Source organism: Eschrichtius robustus, chromosome 3 (assembly GCF_028021215.1).
Source record: "Eschrichtius robustus isolate mEscRob2 chromosome 3, mEscRob2.pri, whole genome shotgun sequence".
Taxonomy (NCBI): Eukaryota; Metazoa; Chordata; class Mammalia; order Artiodactyla; family Eschrichtiidae; genus Eschrichtius; species Eschrichtius robustus.
Window position 1 is genome coordinate 112,955,025 of NC_090826.1, and position 16,287 is coordinate 112,971,311.

At 54.3% G+C, this 16,287-nt stretch overlaps 2 protein-coding genes across 3 annotated transcripts; both read left to right on the forward strand.

Moving 5' to 3' along the window:
* The first annotated feature begins 2,672 nt into the window (after positions 1-2,672).
* FLAD1 (flavin adenine dinucleotide synthetase 1) lies at positions 2,673-8,518 on the forward strand. Of its 2 annotated transcripts, XM_068540923.1 has the most exons (8): positions 2,673-2,724; positions 3,184-3,407; positions 4,926-5,670; positions 6,363-6,510; positions 6,969-7,067; positions 7,145-7,334; positions 8,111-8,184; positions 8,302-8,518. In XM_068540923.1, the coding sequence occupies exons 2-8, from the start codon at positions 3,327-3,329 to the stop codon at positions 8,435-8,437; spliced, it is 1,473 nt and encodes a 490-aa protein (XP_068397024.1). In that variant the 5' UTR covers positions 2,673-2,724; positions 3,184-3,326; the 3' UTR covers positions 8,438-8,518. The 2 variants fall into 2 exon arrangements, with proteins under 2 accessions (XP_068397024.1, XP_068397025.1); XM_068540924.1 differs by lacking the exons at positions 2,673-2,724; positions 7,145-7,334; positions 8,111-8,184; positions 8,302-8,518 and having other exon boundaries at positions 3,101-3,407; positions 6,363-6,529; positions 6,969-7,056.
* Positions 8,519-9,025: 507 nt separating this feature from the next.
* On the forward strand, positions 9,026-9,644 carry LENEP (lens epithelial protein). The gene is made up of 2 exons (XM_068538232.1): positions 9,026-9,264; positions 9,352-9,644. Exon 1 carries the CDS (start codon positions 9,026-9,028, stop codon positions 9,209-9,211), a length of 186 nt encoding a protein of 61 aa, XP_068394333.1. The 3' UTR covers positions 9,212-9,264; positions 9,352-9,644.
* The last annotated feature ends 6,643 nt before the right edge of the window (positions 9,645-16,287 follow it).

The following is a 16,287-nucleotide window of genomic DNA, read 5'->3' on the forward strand; positions in this document are numbered from 1 at the left end:
GGGGCACACTGTCAGGAACTGCCACACCCCACCACCGGATACCCCGTGCCCTTACTGTCATCAAAAGGGCCAATTGGAAGAGGAGTTGTCCCTGCCGCTCTCAAGCAGGTAGGCCAATTCCACAACCACCCAACACTTGGGGTATTTTGGGTCCCAGCCCCCTGGGCCGAGGTCAAAGCCAATTGCCCTTGTCAGTGGTAATTGACTACCAGGAGCAAGAACCGGATTGCACTGTAGATCTGGGGGCTCCTGGATGTGGATGACTGAAGGTGCTTGAGGCTCAACCTACAGGACCCTACGTTCCCCACAAGACTGGAGGAGCCCCAGGTAACCCTGGATGTGGCAGGGGCTAATATAACCTTTCTAATTGACACAGGGGCTACTTATTCAGCCCTGACCTCCTTCTCTGGTCCCACTCGCCGTTCCTCGATCCTCCTAACAGGGATGGGAACAGGCTCAGCAGGACTCTTAAACTCCATTTTCACTGCCCAACAGCTCTCTCTTGAACTCACACAACAGATTGCCAACCTAGCAACTCAAATTAACATGCTACAAGAACAAATAAATTCTCTAACAGGAGTGGTTTTACAAAATAGAAGAGCTCAGGACCTCCTAACGGCTTATCAGGGAGGGACTTGTGCAGTATTAAAGGAGGATTGCTGTTTTTTGGTTAACCAATCAGGCAAGGTCCAGACCAATTTTCGGGCCATGTATTTTTAACCTCCTTGCTAAGTTTGTCTCTTCCAGAATACAAGCGGTGATGCAACAAGAACACCGGCCAGACAACACTCGTACAACCCCTTGAACAAGCTGCCATCACTTTACATGGGGCCCACACTCCTCCCTAGATACACCCTGACAGAGAGCAGGCAACGGGAACCCAGGGCCCCATGATGCCCCTGCTCAGCAGGAAGCAGCCAGAGAGTTCGTCACCCCTTCTCACAAAGGGGTTCCAGACTGCCTGAGAGGGAATTAGGCAGTTAGGTAGATATGAGCAGGGTACCCAATAGGGCCAAGGAATTGGCCCTATAAATAGAAGGGGGAATGTGGTGCTCCAAGGACAATGATGCTTCAAGGACAAAGAATGACCCTGCCTGAAAAAGTTGCAGCGTTACACCCCCTACCGGACTCTTAATCACCCTCCCCACCATGTTGAGATGGTTATGAAATTCCTGAGCCTACCTGGGCAACACCCACCTGGGCAATGGGACCTGTCCCAAATAAGGAAAGGCATCTGAGCTGTCCCACTCTCACCCGATAGAAGGAAGGTATATGTGCCTCAGTCAATCAGTAAACGAAATTTTCACCCCGGACCATTCTTTTGTTTTCTGGCTATAAAAACTGATCAATAGCACATGTTCGGGTCGACTCTCCCAGACTACTAGGAAGTCGGCCCGCTGTTCTGGCAGCAACCCTTCCCTCTGATAAATTCTATCTTATTTCATTCTGCCTCGAGTCTGGAAATTCTTTTCCAACCCACGTTAGGACCACAACAATGAGAGCTTGTTAAATGCAGATCTCAGGCCCCACCCAAACTGCCTGAATCCTGTAGATTTAAACAGCATATTAAAAAGGCCCCCATGGGGACTTTCCTGGTTAAGAATCTGCCTGCCAATGCAGGGGACGTGGGTTCGAACCCTGGTCTGGGAAGATCCCACACGCTGTGGAGCAACTAACCCCTTGTGCCACAACTACTGAGCCCGCGTCTAGAGCCCGTGCTCCGCAACAAGAGAAGCCGCTGCAATGAGAAGCCCTCACACCGCGCAACTAGAGCAAAGCCCGCGTGCACCAACACAGACCCAACGCAGCCAAATAAATAATTAATTAATTAATTTAAAAATAAAAATAAAAAATGAAAAGGCCCCCAGATGATTCGTAGGAGCATTAAAATTTAAGAAGTACTTTTAGACCAGAGGCAAGTGAAATAAGAAGAAGCTAGGATAATGTGAGAATCCAAAGTGGACACGTGGCACTCCCTAGTAGCTGCCCTCACTCGTACCTCCAAGACCAATTAACTGGGAGAGGTTATGTGTAAAGCACCATCTAGAACAAGGTGCGGCAAGACTTTGTTGTCAAAGAGGTTTCGGTAATTAGCTTTACTGTTTATAACAGAGACAAATGAAAGTTCCACACACTAAAATGTCACCTCCAGGATCTTGCTACCTCCCAGGCAATGCTGACAATTTTTCTTGGCTGTCCCTCCAACTTCCATTTGCTACAATATAAAATCCCCTCTGACACCAGTGCCAGCAGCCCCCAACCCCTTAGAATGAGTCATGGTTAATGAATAACAGCATATGTATACAAGAATTTGAACACAGAACGGAGGTTAGAGTCAAGCCTCTCTTCACTTCCAGCACGAGACTGGAGCACCCCAAAGTCCTTAAAGCACCTCCAACCACCACCACTCATTTCACTCCCGACTCCTCACTTCCAGCTGAGAGAAAAGCCCCACCCCCCGACTAAGGCCCGGCCCCCATGTTTCCGGGCGAGGGGCGACCACGTGGTTGTCGCCAATAACAACCCAGCACTACTCCCGCCCTCTAGCTAAAGCTCGAGAGCGATAGTCGACTACACCAATTGACCCTTAAAGGTTGTCTGAGCGACGGCCAAAATGACCAATTAATACGAGGTAGGTAGGAGTCTAAGGCGGGACTCTGAGTACGGAAGCTACCACGGGAGGGAAGGAGAGAGGGAAAGACCCGGTGAAGGGGCAAGAGGCAGGTGAGAACCTGGAAGAACTCAGCAGTCTGAAGCGTGGCGGGAAGAGACAGGATTCCGGGCTAGAAAGGGTGCGGAAGCCAGCAGAAGAAGGCGGCTGAGTTCTGGTCGCGGGTGGAGGGAGGGAACGCACTTAAAGGGGCCAAGGCCCAGAATAAGGTAGACACTTAAAGGGACAGGTGCCCCAAAGAGAAGAGGCATTTAAAGGTGCAGATGCCCAAGATAGAGCAGACCCTAGAGGAGCCGAGCTCAACGGACAGAAGACATTTAAAGTGGTAGGTTCGGGAGAGAAGGACATTTTAAGGAGACTAGGACCGAGCGTAGAAAACATTAAAAGAGGTATGGGCTAGGGTTTGAGAACACGTTTATTAAAGGGACATGGATAAAGGAGTCGATTGTCAAGGGCGTGATGAGGAAGACTGCACTCCTGCTCTCCCCCATTGTCCTTTCTGGCTCCTCCAGGTTCCTTCACCCCGGAACCCCAGTTCCCAGGCTATGACCCCCAGTGCCCTGTAGACCTGGCGGGCCCCGCGTGCTTGCGCCCCCTATTTGGGGGTCTGGGTGGCTACTGGAGGGCCTTGCAGAGGGGCAGAGAAGGCAGGACCATGGCATCTAGGGCCTCTGAACCTCCCCCAGGGCGCAGCGTGACGGCGGGCATCATCATTGTTGGAGATGAGATCCTCAAGGTGTGTCTGGGACAGAGGAGGGGGGAGGGGCAGCGTTCTCCTGTCCTCCGGAGCTTGCTCCACGTTCTGTTGAGGGAGGGTGAACCAGGGTGGGAGCCCCCTTGCTGCAGTAGGGTCCTGGAGTGAGTCCAATATATTGGAGGAAAAGTGACCCTCATTCTTTCAATTACTGTGTTGAAAAACTTGTAGCAAAGTCCCTACAATTTGCCAAGCACTATGGTAGGGGGAGGGGTGGCTTTACAGAAGTGACAATGCATGTATTATTTCAGAGTTATATCCAACCTGTTTGGAAAGTGATCCAAGGCATTCCACAGAGTAGATAAGTGAGATAGAAGGAAAGTACTAGAAGGGGGAAATCACTTCTGAATAATCAGGGAAGTCTCACTAGAGGTCATGGTGGGCATCAGGTTTGTAATAGTAATATTGAGTGCTTACTAGCACCTGGCAGTGTGCTTATTACATCACACATGTGATTTTACTAATCCTCACAACAACCCCATGATGTGGGCACTTTTTTTTTTTTCCCTGCTGAGCCGCCCGACATGTGGGATCTTAGTTCCCTGACCAGGGATCAAACCCACGCACTCTGCATTGGAAGCGCGGAGTCTTAACCACTGGACCGCCAGGGAAGTCCGATGTGGGTACTTTTATTATAAATCTCAATGAACAGATTATGAGACTGAGGCTCAGAGAGGTTGAGAAACTTGCCCACAGTTGAACAGCTAGTAAGTGGTAGGTGGGATTCCAACCTGATTCTCACTTACTCCAGAGCCACCCTTAACCACTAAACTCTCTGTAGAGAAGTAGAAGAAGATGGGGCTGGAAAAGAAGAATGGACACACACCATAGATTCACAGCCTCAAATATTCTGCAAATGAATTTGAACTTTATTCTGTATATGGTTGGAAACAACACATGGCTTTTGAGCCAAGAGTGATGCAATCACAGTGACACGTTAGGAAAGTTGTTCAGGAGGCACAGGGCAGAGCGCTGTGGCTGGAGGCTGGGATTCTGGCCAGGGGTCTGCCGCCACTGTTCAGGTGAAAGGTGCCAAGGACCCGTTTGGTGGCAGTAGGAACAGAGAGAAGAGAGCAAATGGAGAGACATTTCAGAAGTAGAATTGACAGCTTGAAGGACCTGACGCTGTGGACAGTGTCTGGAGATGCCATTGACCAAAGGGACAACAGCCAGGGATAGGGTGAAGATGCCCAGTAAGCACCTGGAGCCAGAGGACTAAAACTGTCAGGGTTGGTGAGGAAGTAGATGAGTTGTCCCCATACAGTTGATGATTGAATCCATAAGCAGAGATGAAGGCCCAAGGGGGATCACATTACCCCTGACTCCATTCACATGGATTTTCCCGCTCTTGTGCCTAGTCTGGGCTTCTGGGCAGCCCGAGGTGGTGTCCCCCAAAGAGCAGAGTGCCCCATCATCAGGCAGATGCAGCCTGATCCTTCCCCCTTTGCCTTCATCCCTACGGCACTGACACTCTCATCTTCCCCATCCCCAATCTCGCAGGGACACACTCAGGACACCAATACCTACTTTCTGTGCCGGACACTGCGCTCCCTGGGGGTCCAGGTGTGCCGAGTCTCTGTCGTACCCGATGAGGTAGCCACCATCGCGGCTGAGATCACGTCTTTCTCCAGCCGCTTCACCCACGTCCTTACGGCAGGGGGCATTGGCCCCACCCATGATGATGTGACCTTCGAGGCAGTAGCACAGGCCTTTGGGGACGAACTCAAGCCACACCCTGAGCTGGAAGGGGCCATCAAAGCCCTAGGGGGGGAGGGCTGGGAGAAGCTGTCACGGGTGCCCTCCTCTGCCCGCCTACATTATGGCACAGATCCTCTCACTGGCCGTCCGTTCAGATTCCCACTAGTCTCCGTCCGAAACGTCTACCTCTTCCCGGGAATTCCGGAGCTGCTGCGGCGGGTGCTGGAGGGGCTAAAGGGACTGTTCCAAAACACAGCTGTTCAGTTCCACTTGCGGGAGCTGTATGTGGCAGCTAACGAGGCCTCTATCGCCCCCATCCTGGCTGAGGCCCAGGCCCACTTTGGGCGCAGGCTTGGCCTGGGTTCCTACCCTGACTGGGGCAGCAACTACTATCAGGTGAAGCTGACACTGGACTCGGAGGAAGAAGGGCCCCTGGAGGAATGCCTGGCCTACCTGACTGCCCGTCTGCCCCAGGGATCGCTAGTCCCCTACGTACCCAACGCTGTGGAGCAGGCCAGTGAGGCCGTGTACAAACTCACTGAGTCAGGTAGGGGCCTCCTGGGGGAGGGGCAGCATACAGCAGACCTTTGGTGCCACCCTGGGTCTCAGGAATACAGGGGCTGTTGGAGGCTTCCCACAGATCCAGGAGAAGGTAGAAGATAGCTACAGCTGATTCATTCATTCTTCCAATAGATATCAATTGAATACCTCCTTTCAGCAACACTGTGCTGGCTGTTGGGGGTATAGCTCAACAGGACAGAGGTATGCCCTATTCTGGACAAGGAGTTTAACAGGAGAGGGAGATGTTAAACAGGTAATCGTGCATGAGGTGTCAGTGATGGGGGGTCTCCACAGCAGGGAGATCAGCCTTGATGTGGGGTCAGAGAAGGCTTCTCTGGGCGAGTGACCTATATAAGCTGAGTGCTAAGGAGGATTTGGTCAGACCAGGAGGTGGGCAAGAGTAAACAGTGTGAGAGGGGGTCTGAAAGGAAGCAGCATGAGGTTTAGGAGAATGGGAAGAAACCAGGACCTCCAGAGGGAAGACACTGAGGTGAAGAGTGCCGTGAGGTGTGGCTGAATGGCAGGCTGGGGGCAGACTGCAGGGCCAAGTGGGCAGATGAAGGCATGGGGAACACTGGGAAGATATGGAAGGGTTTTAAGCAAGGGGAGCTTGGCCCCCACTGCCCTTTGACAGCCATATGTCTCTATCTGATGCCCTCTTCCCTGCCTGCCTGGCAGGGTCTTCTCTGAGAGAAAAGGTGGCAGGAGCCCTACAGACCATTGAGACTGCCCTGGCTCAGTACAGCCTCACCCAGCTCTGCGTGGGATTCAACGGGGGCAAGGACTGCACCGCCCTCCTGCACCTCTTCCATGCCGCTGTGCAGAAGTGAGCCAACCCCCTGGAGGCAAGACCCCAGAGATAGATCTGCCCCATTCTCTAGTTCCCCATCCTAAGAAGTAGGGAGGAAAGGGGGTGTCTGGGTGGGGTTTGGGAGGATGGTAGCCATAGTGACCTCTCAGTTCCATTCCCCCACCATATTTATTGAGCGTCTGACACCTGCCTGGCCCGGGGTATGGACGTGCAAGCCACCATCCCCGACAACAGGGTGGTCACAGTCCTGTCGGGGAGGTGAGGCTTACATACTGGAAACAGGAGTGTATGCTCCAGATTTGAGAGGTAAGAGATCAGAGTGGGCTTCCCAGACGAAGTGGGTTCTGATGGATGGGAAGGATGAGAAAGGGAGAGAAGGGGAGGGTATCCATCCCAGGGGCCAAAAGGCAAGTTCTCTGGAGAGCATTTCCCTGCCCATCCTGGCAAGCCAATGGATTCTGCCCCCTCCCCAGGAAATACCCTGATGCTCAAGAGCCCCTCCAGATCCTGTATATCCGCAGCATCTCCCCTTTCCCTGAGCTGGAGCAGTTTCTACAGGACACCATCAAGAGGTACTAGGGACCCGAAGGTTTGGGTTCCAAGAGGGCCTTGGCAGGGCCCACTCTTGATTCCCACTGCTCTTCCTCAGGTACAGTCTGCAGGTGCTGGAGGCTGAGGGTGACATGAAGCAGGCCCTGAGCGAGCTGCGGGCACAGCACCCCCAGCTGGAGGCCGTGCTGATGGGCACCCGCCGCACCGACCCCTACTCCTGCAGCCTCTGCCCCTTCAGTCCCACTGACCCAGGGTGGCCTTCATTCATGCGCATCAACCCGCTGCTGGTATCGGGGGAAGGGGATTTATCGCCTTCAGTCTCATGTCCCCTATCAGTCATTGCTCCCTGGCTACCTGAGGTGGGGGAGGTTAGACCCTGGGGCTTGGATGAAACGGCCCCATCATCCAGGGGAGGCTGTGCTATTTGTTCGTTCAGCCTTTTGACCAATTTTTATCGAGGACTAATTCAACGGCAGGCATCCTGCTTTCTCCTGTGGACAGAACAATGACTTAGACCTGTGCTGTCTGATATGGTAGCCATGAGCCATTTATTTACACTCAAGTTGTAATTAATTGAAACAAAATACAAATTGCTAAAAAAAAAAGAACCAAAAAACTGAATTGTATACTTTAGAAGGGTGAATTTCATGGCATGTGAATTATATCTCAATTTTTAAATTAAATTACAATTCACAATTCAGTTCTTTAGTTCTACTAATGACATGTCAAGCGACCACCATGTTAGCACAGATAAAGAACATTTCCATCATTGCAGAAAGTTCTACTGGACAGCACAGGCTTACACAGACATAGATATCCTCTCCCTGTCCTCCTGGAACTTAGATGCCAGTGGAGGGTGGGTTGAGAAATGGAGAGGGACAGGATAAAAGCTTTCTCTTTCTTATTGGTTGGCCTACACAGAGCAAGATGTACCAGAGAATTGGGTAGCAGGCCCTCCCTCAGAGGCCAAGGGAGCCGAAGAGCCCCGGATAGGCCCCTTCCCAGGTGGCAATGGGTAGGTGTGGGAGAGGAAAGTATGTGTGACTCTTCTCTGACCTCCCAGGACTGGACCTACAGAGACATCTGGGACTTTCTGCGTCAACTGTTTGTCCCATACTGTATCCTGTATGACCAAGGGTAAGGGATTTGGGGGAAGAGGATGGGTGTGTGGAAGATGTGAGGGTGCTGGGACTGGGAGAGCCGAGCCCACCACACTCACCCATGCCCTCCATTCCCATCCGCCCGCCCCACCAGCTATACGTCACTGGGGAGCCGGGAGAACACGGTGCGGAACCCGGCCCTGAAGTGCCCAAACCCAAGAGGACAGCCCACCTACCGTCCAGCCTACCTGCTTGAGAACGAAGACGAGGAGCGGAACTCCCGCACATGACCTCCCATTCCTGCCCTGTCCAGGAAGAAGGGAAGGGGGCCATCCTGGGGTCTAACCTGTCAATAAACCACCTCTCCTGTGCCTGTTGCTCTTGCTGTGTCTTCCTGCTTCAGGGGACAGGAGAAGCAGAAGTGGGCCAGGCCCTGGCAGCTCGGAGCCCTCAGTGCTCACTCTGGGGGTGGTGAGGGGGAGAGGAGGCTGGAAAGGAGCTCTCATTGTTGAGTTTTAGTGCCAGCCTCAGCAGGAGCCCACCAGAGGGCAGGAGCAGGGAGCAGTGCCAACCCCTGGGGGAAGGGATAACCGGGCAGGGCAGCCAGGGTTTCAAGGCCCAGGCTGGAGGAAGGGAAGCTGAGCTGGCCTGGCTGTGGAGGATGAAAGATGGAGTGGCCGAGCCCTCCTCCTACTAACCCCACCCCACCATCCCTGGGCACAGGGGCTGACTCAGCCCATTCTCGGGCCCAGAACCTTCCCTGTGCTAGACCCTGGGGCCCTTGTCCCCACAGTCATGAGGTCTGAAGGGGGCGGGGACAATGTTGATAAAAGGCACTAGAGGCAGCTCCCACACCCTTCCTCAGCGCTGCTGCCCACATGCAGTCCCGGACACAGCCCCTAGCCCAGGCCCTGCCCTTCTCCCTTGGAGGAGTTCTGCGAGACACTGGACTCCGGGTACCCGTCATGAAGATGGGCACAGGGTGGGAGGGCCTGCAGCGGACCCTGAAGGAAGTCGCCTACATCCTCCTCTGCTGCTGGTGTATCAAGGAGCTGCTGGATTAATGGCAGCAGGGAGCTGCCTCCTCCCCGCTGGCACCATGGCCAGCATCGCTCAGGTGGGCAGGGTAGGGCAAACAGACAGGAGGCATGGCTGCAGCTTCTGTGGCAGAGCCTGCCTCTCAGCTTCCCATTCTCTTTTTTAGCACCCAGCCCAACCCCCATCAAGACTCCTGGGGCCAGCTGTGCTTGACCAAGGATGGGCCACAAACGACGAGTGAAGTGTGATCCTGCTTTGAGTTTGTCCCATCTGTCAGAACTGCCTCATCTCTGGGCCTCTATTCCCAGGCCCCACCTCCAGTGCACCTCTGGTGCACAGGAGCTTGGCCTGCTGGCTAGGACCCCAGTCAGACTGCAGCAGGACCTGGCACTCCTCCAAGCCTGGTACAGTGAGCCCACCGGCGCAGATGGCTGATCTTACCATACCTTCTTAGTACCAGGAATGGGCTGCCCCCAGTATCTCTGTATGAGAATCACTGAGCTGTATGTACAATAAATAGGCCTTGAGACCAAAAGTTCTAAATGTCTACAGGGAAGTCAGAAAATGTCAGCACTGGAAGAGTCTGGGAGCCAAGGAGGGAAGGAAGTTTTCCTGGACAGAACAGAATGAAAGCCAGGTTTCCTGACTCACTGGTGCCTGGGTGGGGAGGGCGTTGGGTAGAAAGGCCAGGTTCCTCCCAACTTGTAGATAGGGAGGAGTCCAGCTTGGGTGGGGTCTTCTTCTGTGAGGCCCTGTGTGTAAGGATGGGAACCCAAATAGAAGACCTGGTCTGGCCAGCTCCCTTGCCCCTGAAGATCTTGAGGAAACCGCTGAGCTGGTGCTAGTTCCCAGCTTACGGAGGAAGTCCAGCCCTGCTCCTCTAGCTCACACAGAGCTGCAAGAGAAAGCCACCTGTGTGGCCACGCAGGTCCCTCAGGCTTATGACAATGCATAGGACACAAACAGCCAGAATGCACAGAATTGACTCCTCACTTCCCCTTGGCAGCCACCAACACATGCTCTCCCTGAATCACTCCCAGTGGTAGGTACACACCAGCCATTTACATCATCTTGCTCCTGCCTAATGACATGCCCACTCACAGCCCCCCACGACCTCAGAGCCAGCCAAAGTGTCCCTGGGATCTCTACCCAGCACTCTCTGGGGCCCAGTTATGCCCTCCCCCCTCCATTCTGTCCTGAGACACTGGCCTGGAGATGGTGTATGTGGCCCTCCCTCACTGCCAGGGACCAGCTCTTCCTCAGACTTCTTCTTAGTTAACTCCTTTTTCTCTGGGCTTATTTTCTTTTTCTTGCCTTCTCTCTCTCTTTCTTTCTTTCTTTTTTTTTTTTTTTCTCAAAGTAATATATGCCTAATGAACTCTGATAGTAAAAAGTATCTCCCTCCCACACCCATCCCCCAGCTCTCCTGCCTGGAGGTAACCATGGTGACCAGTTTCTTGGACAGCATTCCAGAGATAGTCTATGCATATACTGCATCATCATTCATTCTTTTTTTTTTTTAATTGAAGTATAGTTGATTTACAGTATTCTATTAGTTTCTGGTGTACAACATAGTGATTCAAAATTTTTACAGATTATACTTCATTTAAAGTTATTATAAAATATTGGCTATATTCCCTGTGCTGTACAATATATTCTTGTAACTTATTTATTTTATACACAGTAGTTTGTACCTCTTAATCCCCTACCTCTGTCTTGCCCCTCCCCCTTCACTCTCCACTAGTAACCACTAGTTTGTTCTCTATATCTGTGAGTCCATTTTGTTTTGTTATATTCATTCGTTTTATTTTTTAGATTCCACATGGAAGTGATAACATACAGTATTTGTCTTTCTCTGTCTGACTTATTCATTAAGCATAATACCTTCCAGGTTCATCCATGTTGTTGCAAATAGCAAAACATTTATTCTTTCATTTAACAAATATTATTGAGCATCTGCTATATGCCAGTCTGGCTGATTTGAATACAGCAGTGAACAAAATAGATCCCTGTATTCATGGAGTTTACATTCTGGTGGGTAGAGACAGAAAATAAAATATAAACATTACAAAATAAGTACATTGATGTTACTAGGTGATAGGTTCTATGGAAAAAGAGAAAGTCGAGCTAAGGATGGGAGTGGAGGCAGGCCTAGTAGGCCATGGTAAGAACTTGAGATTTTATGCTGAGTGAAATGAGGAACTGTTGCAGGCAGTTGAGCATGAACTGATTTTTTATTTAAAAGGCTCACACTGGCTGCTGGGTTGAGAATAGACTTTAGGGGACCAAGGGTAGAATAGTAGAGACCTTTTAGGAGGTCATGGGCACAATCAGGGCCAGACATGTTGGTGGCTCAGAGCAGGCTTACAGCAATAGCAGTAGGGAGAAGTGGCTGCATTTGCATATACTTATCTTTCTAGTTAATAACATACTCTATACCCTGTTCTGTACCTTGCTATTTTCCCTTCACATACCTTGTACAGGATTCCACATCAGTATATTTAGAGCCTGCCCATTCTTTTTTACAGCAGTATGGTACTCTACGGTACTCCAACTCAAGGTTATTTCTTATCCCTGGCAGCCCCTCTTTAGACATCCACAAAATGCAGGTCAGTGTTCTTGCCTGGTGCCTTCAGAGTCCCAGGGCACAGCAGTGAGAAGGTCCTAAATCCAAGCAGAGAGAGGTTAGTGGTAGAGATGGACACAGAATTCAACTTCCCATCTGAATTTGGAGTTCCCTCTCCCCCTCATAGCCTGCACCCTGCTTGGCCAACTCCAGCCCTTCCCTGACTCAAGCTCTAGACCTTTGCCTCCTTTTCCTTTCTTAGACCTCACTCCTACCAAGCTGGGGCAGTGCCTGGAGGTGGATCCTGAAGTCTGAGGGTTCTGACTTTGCCAGGGGAGGGGATGCCTGGCAAGGGCCACTGGGGAAGTAGTAGGGGTGGAAGGCAGGGCCTGTGATTGTGGCAGGTGGTGGGAGCTGAAGAGGGGAGAGAAGTAGTGACTGCCAGTAGCCCAAGGAGAGTGTCAGAGCTGGAAAGAGAGTGTCAGAGCCCTGAAAGTGGAAGGACTGAGGAGAGGGATGGGGAGGATAACAAAAACCTCATATACCATTCCACAGCCCTTTTCAGCTACAGAGTGTCTGAGCCTTACAAAAGTCCACTTCAAGAGTAGGCAGGACGAGGGCAATTGTCCCATCTTAACATGAAGGAACAAGCCCAGAGAGGTGTGGTGACCCCTCCAAAGTCGTATGAACAGCACACTGCAGTAGGGTAGTCATTTGGTGAATCCAGATTTTCTCATCTCAAATTCAGGCCTTCTCTCCTGCCTTCCTCTTCTGAACTGGTGCTTGGGATGGTGGCCTAAGTGGCCTGGGAGGCAGGGCCAGGCTAGCAGAAATGTGGAGGGGACTATCCAACCCTATTCTGCACCCACTCCATGCTTTCCCACTTCCCCTCAACCCTAATCTCCCCTTGTTCTTGATTTCCCCCCTCTCATTTGGGAGGCCCAGCTACGCCCTTTTCATGTAAGCCACAAAGCCAGGAGATGGTTCCCTGGACTACACCTCCCCACTGGCCTAGAAGGGAAAGTGAGATGTGGCAGCTTCCCTGCAATGTTCTCTTCCCAACCAGAGTAAGTTCAGGTGTTAAGTGTCCAAACTACTGTCTCAAGAACTCACTGGAGGGGGATGAGGGGAGCAATAAAGGAAGATGTGCAGGCACCTAGACAGGGAGGGATGGGTAAGATCTCATCTACCCTTCGGCGCCCCGGGGCCCTCTAGTGGCCACACGGGGTAGGGGACTGGGCGGGGTAAAACAGGGAAGGAGACCAGGCAGAACTGGAAGTGACGCCCAAGTACGACAGCATGCGGAGGGGCGGCCTGATATCCAGGATTCCCAGCTGATTACGTCGGGTATAAGACCGTCAGTGGTGTGCAGAAGCTGCAGAAGAGGGGTCAAGAGAAGTGGTCTGCGGAGCCGTGCGCAATAAACTGGATATTATAGTAATAATCTTGGGAGGGTCCCACGTTTTCCCAGCTAAACTGAAAGACGGGCAGAAAGGGGAGTGTGTGGCAGTTGTTTCACTAGCGCCAGAGCGCAGACCCCCAAGGGCATAAGCTCTTATTGGCGTCCCTATTTGCATCTCGTTTGCATATGAGTTATTTCCCCTTCAAAAGGCAGAAGTCCTTTCTCAGTTATGCCCAGCTGAGACTGTCTACTCCAGTCTTTGCCGGCCTTGGGGGCATACCCATTCTTCTGGCCATTCTCTGACCCCTCTGACCTCCGCCCCTCAGTACCCTCAGGTCGTTCTTTCTCAACCCTTTACCTACCCCAGCTTCAAAGCAGCGACCCGGCTTCTCGAGCCGGGGGACCTGCGCCGCCTGGTGGCTGTCCGGAGGAGGCTGAGGGCAGAGGGGTTCTGTTCCGCCTTCTCTGGGACGTGGAGTTTTGGAAAATGTTCCCCCGAGCTTCCTGAGGCTAAATTTATCTCCCCCGGCCCTGGGGGGCGCAGAGATCCCGGCGATGATTAGCGCTGCGCGACACCGGGCTCCCGCCCAGAGGCCCGGAATAGGCGCCGAGTTATAAATAGTGCAGCCCGCAGGTGTGGGGGGAGTCGGCGGGAGGGGGGCAACCCTGGCAGCCACGGCTCCTTCAGGTGGGTTGGGCGGTCGCGGTGGGGGCGCCGGGGGGCGGCAGGGCTGCGGTCTGAGCGCCCCCAGCGGTTTCCTGGGCGGCGGGTTTTTCGAGGGAAGCGGAGGCAGCCGGGGGAAGGCGGAGAGCGGGGAAGAGGTGGGCGCCGAAGCTGATGCGCCGCTTCCAGCTCAGCCCCCCACATTCCACAGCAGGCCCCTAGACCCACTCACTCAGGACCCCGCCCAGTCACAGCCTTGCCTTTCTTCCCGCCAGAAGCCCTTTCTCCTCCAGGCTCTGCAAGCATCCAGCTCCCCTGCAGCTCACCCTTGGCGCACGTGGCCCGGCCTACGGCACCTGGCCCTCACTCCGAATGGCTGTCCCAGCCCCAGGTGTGCAGTTCTCCCTAAAAAGGGTTAACTCCCGGCCTGGGCGTTCATCCTTCTCTTTGGTCAACCACCTCACTCTCCGCGTATTCACCCACCTCCTGCCACACAAAATTAAGGTCTAGTTGGTCGCCTGAAGACCACTGAACGTGCGGATCTTGGACGCTCCCCGATCCCCTGGCGGGCCCTTGGGGAGCCCACACCTGCCCTCCAGTTCCCAGTTCCCTTCCAGGCCTAGTGGCGGGGCAGGGGTGGCTGCAGGCCCCAGGGGCCAGGCTGGGGTTTCGTGGGAGAGGGCGGGGCCCCCAGTCAGGGTTTCTTGGCCGACGCGGTCTCAGTGGTTTGGCGAGGTAAGGGCCCGGAGTTGGGGGGTAGGCGGGAATTTCAAGTCGGGTCCCCACTCTGACTTCTGAGTGAGGGAGCTCTGTGGACCAGAAGAGAACGTGGGAGGGGGCGTCACTGAGAAACTAACAGGAGGTTCCCGGACTCTCGAGACTCAAGTGAGGAATGGCATTCCAGCCACTGAAAAATCCAGGTGGGGTCCAACAAGACGCCTGGGGCGACCCCCAGGGATGGGGGACATGGAGAGCCCGCTGTTCGCTCCTCTATACCTAAGGGCTGATGCCAAGGCGCCCTCCCTTCTATTGCCTCTAGAGGCCCTGGCTCTACCCTCCCCGAGCCACTTTCCCGCCCTCCTTTTCCTCGGCCATGCCCTCTCCACCCCGAAGCAGCCCCCTCTCAATTTCACTTGTGCTTCCGGCACTGCCGTCTTGCCCCTGGCACGGCCCTTCTCCAGGCTAGCGCGACCCCGAGCTGGGGAAGGGAGGGAAAAACCCTGGCCTGGACCCCGCCGGCTTCGGGCGCTCGCGAACCAGAATCTGTCCGGCGGGGCCGAGAAGAAAACCCGGAGCAGTGACCAGCCTCGGGACCCAAGAGGGACAGGGACGATAGGAAAACCTGGAGCGGATTACCCGAGCGGGAGAGCCCCATGCCTGCTACTGCTACCCCCTCCTTCCTAGAGCCCCCCTAAATCTACAGTGAGATAATGTCTAGGGTGGGGGGCTGTTTGGTTTGGCCTGGGCCCTCAGGGGCGCCTCACACTTTCCGCCCCTGGCTGGGGAGCAGGGCAGCGGCCCCGAGGCTGAGTCACGGCCGGAGGGAGAGAGAGGGAGGGACCGGGACTCCGCCCCTCCCCCTGCTCGGGGATCCCGGGTCAGCCCGGGTGAGGGCCAGGGCCCCCCTGGCGCCGCCTATTGTGGTCCAACAGGTTGAGCTGGTGTCCCGCGGAGCCACCTGCTGGAAAGGGAGGGAGGCCCTCTGCGGAGGGGGCTGGGGTTGGAGAAAGCAAGTTCGACCCGGTTCGGCCCTGACGGCCTCGGGGAGCGGAACCTGGCCCACCGGAGCCGGATTTGAATCAGTTTTACACTAGTGGGAGGGGCTCTTTGGGGTACGTAGCGCCGCAGGCCCAGTTGGAAGCGTCCCGAACAGGCTACCTTCCTCAGCTGGGGGGCACTGAAGTACGTATCCTGATCCCTCCCCAAATCCACATACACATCGTAAAACACTCAGTCCCCTCTCGCCTCCCAGGTCTCTGAGCGAATCCAAGTCCAGAGGTCCCTCCTTCACGGAGACTCAGTTTCTCCACTTAGGGAACAGCGGGATGGAGGCGGGGAGCAGGAGCGTGAGCGTTCCTCCCCCTCCCCCTTCACGGACCTGGCCCCTCCCCTCCGACAATGCCAAGGCCGCATCGGGCACCGGCTGGAGCGCAGAGGCTGCTTGCCCAGGGCGCCGTTCCCTCCCCGCGAGGCGCCGTCACGCGTGGGGAGGGACGCAGGGTGCCCGCAGCCTCAATTCCCCCGCCTCCAAGGGGTGGGGTGGGGCGTAGGAGCTGGAGTTGATGGCCGGGTGGCTCCCCTCCCCCTACCTCCAGGGGCCCTGACCTGATTATAGCCCCTCACGGGACCCCCTCCCTCAATCCCCTAAGTCCCCGCCTCGCCCCCACCTAGTGTATCTTTAACCTCCTCATGCCCTTCCCTCCCGAGGTGCTGACCCTACGGAAGCCCCTCTTGTAGGAGTGGGAGCCCA

Coding starts and splice junctions, on each gene's coding strand:
- FLAD1 (XM_068540923.1), top strand. CDS start 3,327: ATGGCATCTAGGGCCTCTGAACCTCCCCCAGGGCGCAGCGTGACGGCG. Junction 7,068..7,144: donor CTACAGGACACCATCAAGAG/GTACTAGGGACC, acceptor GCTCTTCCTCAG/GTACAGTCTGCAGGTGCTGG. Junction 7,335..8,110: donor TGCGCATCAACCCGCTGCTG/GTATCGGGGGAA, acceptor CTGACCTCCCAG/GACTGGACCTACAGAGACAT.
- LENEP (XM_068538232.1), top strand. CDS start 9,026: ATGCAGTCCCGGACACAGCCCCTAGCCCAGGCCCTGCCCTTCTCCCTT.